Below are 5,318 nucleotides of genomic sequence, written 5' to 3'. Positions count from 1 at the left end.
AACCGGTACTAATGCCTCAAAGCCCATTAGTACCGGTTGGTGGCACCAACCGGGACTAAAGGACTAACCTTTAGTCCTAGTTGGTGCCACCAACCGGTACTAATGGGCATCGCACCCTTTAGTCCCGGTTCGTGGCACCAACCGGGACTAAAGGGCCCAGGTGAACCGGGACTAATGCCTTAGCCGCATGAACCGGGACCAATGCTCACATTCGTCCCGGTTCGTGACTGAACCGGGACTAATGTGAATATTGCCCTGTGACGAAAGCCCTTTTGTACTAGTGATTCATAGTTTTTGTCATCTTTTTTATCTATTTTGTTTTATTTCTAAGCATGGAGTGTAAATTCTAAATTTTGGGTGCAATTGAGCCATATTTGAGGTATTCTTTTGACGTAGCTAGCTATAGCTTGATGGACGTTAAGTTTTTCTCTCGTGACAGAAAAAAAAATTGGGGCCGGGGCTTGGTCCAATCCTGGATCCGCCACTGGTTTCCTCCAACAGTGAAGCATGAGCATGAACTTGGCCAAGAAGAAACCAGCACATAGTTGCTTTTGTAATATCCCCATTGTCAAACAGCAATGCACTAAGTATTTAGCAAATCAGAGTAAATAGGACTATGTAGAGAGGAATAAATCGGTAACTGCATGGCCACTATCAAGGAGACAACACGTGGAGAATATGAACACAAGAAACAATTAAAGAGCACGATCAAGATGATATTTGTCATAGTGAAATACTGTAGAAAAAACAGCATGACACATATACCTCTTACCGGCGCTGGCATCGCTGCCTGAAGATCCGATCGGCTCTCATCGCCGCCGCCGAGGACGAGCTAGGGTTAGGGTATTGCTGAGGCTCGTGAAATCCTCGGGCTTTTATGTGCGGAAATCTGAGGCAAAAATGGAGGGGGAAAAACTAACCGTCCGGTGCCTGAACACGAGGCCCAAAAGCCGACCTGCCGCATTCGGCCCGTACAGTCCCATCCTGATGGGCCGGCCTACCGTACCCACCCAGGCTATAGAAGGGCAAAGTCGTCTTTTACCCAGCGGGATCGATCCGTGGCATGGCTCGCCGACTCTGCCGTCTCCCTCGCCTCCTCCTCCCCCTCGCCGCCGCCCCCAAGCACCAGCCCCGCCTCCCCGCCATCCCCGCCCTAAACCCTAGCCCCGCCGCCCGCCTCCGTCCCTCCTCCTCCCCGACGCCGACGCCCTCGCTCCCCGCCTTCCCCCGCCTCTTCTCCTCGTCGTCCGCAGGTACGCCCGAAACGCCTCCTCCTCCCCGCCGACCCCCCGCTTCCCCGCGGCCCTGGACCGGCGCTGACAGTTTCCCGGCTCCGGCAGGCGATTCCAGCATGGTGGTCGTAGGCTCCGCGGATTCCTACGAGGACATCCACGCCAAGGTGCAAGGTGCGGCGCCGATCCCCTCCCTTCCCGCCCCAGTATGATGCGTGCGCAAGTTTCGTTCTCACATTGTTGGTTTGTTGGCTCTTCCTTTTGCAGCTGAGAAGCTCCCCGCCGTCTTCTACTACACGGCGGTCTGGTGCGGGCCGTGTAAGTGCCGTCTCCGTGCCATGAATTGGGATTTGGGCGAGTGAGTATAGGGAGCTATAATTCTGTTGTTTGGTGTTGCAGGCCGGGCGATGGCACCTGTGATTGAGAAGATGAGCAGGCAGTACCCCAAGATACCTGTCTACAAAGTCGACATCGACATGGTAAGCGATCGGGTTTCAGTCCTGCTGTAATGATGATATGGTAGCAAATTCCATGTTAAAGTGTGCTCTGTTTGGATATGAATGGTAAATTTGCACGAGTACAACTGTATGAGTCTGTTCTAAGGTGTAACCTTATTTTACCAAAGGTCATTGCATCACACTCCTCGTGTTCATTCGTCAAGCTGTGTCACTTAAACCATGACGTTTGAAATTTCGTTATGACAAGTAATTGTTCATAGACCATGCCTGTTAAAATTAAGCCTTAAGTTGTGATCTCGTAGAGTTGGATCTAAATAAATATATCTGTCAGCTTTCTTGGTGAATCATGTTTGGGCTCACTCAAGAGCCACATTTTCTTCTTCACTTGGCTCTCTTCTTAGGAGTTTGAGAATTAAGTTAGCACCGTCACTAGTCCACAGTTAGTTGGATATTCTGTAGGCTTGATCTTTCCAAAAATCTAGCAGGAGGCTTTTGCCGGTGCTAAGTCCTGATTGTTTGGTACGTGTGCCCTTGTTCTTTCTGTTAAACTCCTTAATTAATATGATGAGGCAAAGCTTTTGCCTCCGTTTAAGAAAATATCTATGTGGTGTCACTTGGGCGAAAGTTGTGATGTGGTCATAAGGCCAGTATAGCACCCATTGGGAGGATTTATGCAGAATTACTCTGTTAGAGCATCTCTAGCAGACCCCTTAAACCGCGGAACTGAAAACGCGGTTTTCAGTTTGCGGAAAATGCGTTTTAAGGGTTGGTTTGAGCTGCGGCCGAACAGAGCCCTTAAACTTAAACTGTAAAACCGAATATTCGCTTATATTTTTTTCGAAGTCTTCTTCTACCTCTCGCCCGTGTCCACGATCAGCTAGCTCGCTCCTACGAAACTGGCGTACAGCGCACGAAGCGGCCAAATACGAAGCCGCCGGCGTCTAGCTAGCTCGAAGCGACCAAATACGAAGCCGCCGGCGACCAAATACAGCGCACGAAGCTAGCTAGCTAGCTAGCTCGAATCAGTTCAGCTAGCTAGTTAGCTAGCTCCTTCGTCCGCTCCCCTTAAAAAATTTACAGGTCGTAGTCGTTTACGGGTTCTATTCTGGTCGCTTTTTCTGTCTAAAACTGTAAACCGGCGGTTATTTTACAGTTTCGTGCGTTTTAAGGGGTTTGCTAGAGATGCTCTTAGGTTGGTGGAATTGCACTATGACCATTAAAAAAGTTTGCTCCTATACCATACATGCTAAAGGCAAGCCTCAAGTTGTACTCTGTTAGGTTGGTAGGTTGGTTCAGCATAGCTATATTTGCCAGCTTTCTAGCATTACGAAGGTTGAAGCTTGGTATAACTCAGAGCCACAGTATTTTTTCTCTCTCAGTTAGCCTTCTTTTAGAACTTTGAGAATACATGAAATTGCTTTGTAACTGGTCTGCACTTAGTTAAGCAAATTCGTCTAGACGAGTTACCTTTGGCAACATATTCCAGACACGCATGATCTATGCAGTATCGCTTGCCTGAAAGTGATGATGCGGTACCAGGCATGTACCCAGTATAGACCAATGCAATTTAGTAATCCTATTTAAAATTACTGTTCATGGTTTCCTTGTATGGCCATACTCATTTGTTTACAGTAAGCAGATTGACTTGACGGTTAGTGCATACCTGCATAGTGCTCTCAGTAGAAAAGATTCAAAATCAAGTACTGTTTGTTGAGGTGCTGTTCAGTTCAGTGGTTTTACTCTTGTGAATTTGTGATTGCGTGTAAAGGGGACAAATGTTACAGCGGTTACTTCACTTTGTTAACTGGATGTCTTATTGGTAACAAACACCACGACAGTTGTCAGCACATGCCAGGCTGAATGCATTTGACCATGCAAGGTGGAATGCATTTCAAATACATTAAAAGTCATTGCTGTTGTGGCTATATTTATTTTTCTCAACAGTATGCCTGCTCCTGTTATTGATACACGATTTCTTTTCCTCTTGTGCTGCAGGAGGGACTTGGGACCAGACTTAGTAACCTGAAAATATTCTCTATCGTAAGTTGCATACCTGAAATTGTACTTCATGAGATTTTTGTTCTTATTTTTATATGGTATAAATTATAGTACTATTCTGTTTCATGGTAATGATGCGTTACATATATTTTTGTGACTGGAGGAGTCTGAGAATATGCATTGGTTCAACCTTACTTTGTTAAATGCATACGTGCATGTTCGTTGAGTTCACTTAAAGTGAGAGCCAGATTATAGAAATATCCTTCTGCCAGCATGTTTGTGTATTTGTGTTCTTACCAACCTTCATCCTAACTTGTAACCCAAATATTTGACTATTGCTGAACCTGGCACAGCCAACTTTCCACTTCTACCACAAAGGCGAGAAGAGCAGCGAAGTGGTTGGTGCTGACGTGAAGAAGCTTGAAGCTGCCATGGAAAGTCTTCACAAGTAAGATGTTATCTTTGTTCTCGTCCTTGTTTTAATTCTTACAAAACAGTACACTGCTGTTTGAATGATCTCATCTGTGGTGAAGTAAACGAAAATAGACAAGCCTGGCCATGATAGTTTGAATCTTGTACTCAACTAGAAACGTAAATATGCTACGGGCCTTTATTAAACATGTCTCCAGCACTCAGCATTATGCATTATATCGCAGTTCTCTTGACATTATACATTCTACTTGCACAGGCAACAGTGAAGTTGACTTGGAGGGGGGGACAGTTGTTTTGCATGAAGAGTTGAAGACGCTGTAATGCTTGTGATTTTCGTGTTTGACATGGAAACTTCCGCCTTACGATCTTCGTTTCGATATCTGGATACACCTTGGCCGCAAAACATGGATATCTGGATTTATGCCACTCTGAGCACAGCTTTTGTGCAATTTCTGCACGTCTATTTAGGAGCATCTGTGATTGTGAATCTGTCTGTATTGTGGCGCTGCTCTCCATCTCTGATGGTCGGGCGGCCTTTTGCGCAAAACATGTTGAACTGTCATGTTCTTGTCTCCTTGGTCTTCGTTACAAGTAGTTTATGCTGCTGCTTGAATGATGTCATCATTTACTAGAGTAAATGAAAAGCGACGATGAGTTGAGCCCTGCAACGAAACAGCTCTTACGGTAATGCAACAGTGGAAGATTCAGGTCAGGACGTCGAATCTGCTTTGACGTGGAAGCTCCAGGTTTTCTTGGTCGTTATGATTGGTGGCTATGAAACAAGAACAACATCGACGCAGCTTTTGCGAGCATGATCTGTGCTCATCTTTCTAACTGGCAGTACCAGGCGCCACTGCCTCTGTCCGATGGTTCGTTCGGCTGGACTCGCATGACAGCCTGGGTTTCGGTCTCGACTCTATGAATAATTGTTCAAACGGCGCCTGCTGGTTTTGTTTTTTGGAACACAGTACGAATGCATACTTGAACGCACGCATCCCTACTCCTATGAGACTACCAATGGTGTTCGGAGGCCTCTAAGGTGGGGTCCACGTAGCTCATACATACACAAATGCATACTTGAACGCACGCATACTCCTATGTTGATGCTGGTTACTCCATGTTGCGTGGTTATCCATCACGTGAGATCTTGGGCCTGAATTCGGCCAAGGGCCATGGAGTTAGGCAATTAGGTGGGCTG

The 5,318-nt window shown here is 46.4% G+C and overlaps 1 protein-coding gene across 2 annotated transcripts; it reads left to right on the top strand.

The window, feature by feature from the left end:
• Nucleotides 1–1,049: 1,049 nt before the first annotated feature.
• Nucleotides 1,050–4,682, top strand: LOC123168634 (thioredoxin O, mitochondrial). 2 transcript variants are annotated; one of them, XM_044586514.1, is made up of 7 exons: nucleotides 1,050–1,253; nucleotides 1,341–1,406; nucleotides 1,500–1,550; nucleotides 1,632–1,711; nucleotides 3,686–3,730; nucleotides 4,042–4,136; nucleotides 4,377–4,682. In XM_044586514.1, exons 1-7 carry the CDS (start codon nucleotides 1,064–1,066, stop codon nucleotides 4,384–4,386), a joined length of 537 nt encoding a protein of 178 aa, XP_044442449.1. In that variant the 5' UTR covers nucleotides 1,050–1,063; the 3' UTR covers nucleotides 4,387–4,682. The 2 variants fall into 2 exon arrangements, with proteins under 2 accessions (XP_044442449.1, XP_044442450.1); XM_044586515.1 differs by lacking the exon at nucleotides 4,377–4,682 and having other exon boundaries at nucleotides 4,042–4,140.
• Nucleotides 4,683–5,318: the final 636 nt, after the last annotated feature.

Source organism: Triticum aestivum, chromosome 7D, assembly GCF_018294505.1.
Source record: "Triticum aestivum cultivar Chinese Spring chromosome 7D, IWGSC CS RefSeq v2.1, whole genome shotgun sequence".
In the NCBI taxonomy this organism is placed as follows: Eukaryota; Viridiplantae; Streptophyta; class Magnoliopsida; order Poales; family Poaceae; genus Triticum; species Triticum aestivum.
Note: the sequence above shows the minus strand (reverse complement) of the source record. Positions and strands in the feature narration are given on the sequence as shown.

Bases quoted from the DNA above. Each gene is read 5' to 3' on its own strand.
- LOC123168634 (XM_044586514.1), top strand. From the start codon at position 1,064: ATGGCTCGCCGACTCTGCCGTCTCCCTCGCCTCCTCCTCCCCCTCGCC. The intron at 1,254-1,340 runs GTACGCCCGAAA...CGGCTCCGGCAG, and splicing joins CTTCTCCTCGTCGTCCGCAG to GCGATTCCAGCATGGTGGTC. The intron at 1,551-1,631 runs GTAAGTGCCGTC...TTGGTGTTGCAG, and splicing joins GGCGGTCTGGTGCGGGCCGT to GCCGGGCGATGGCACCTGTG.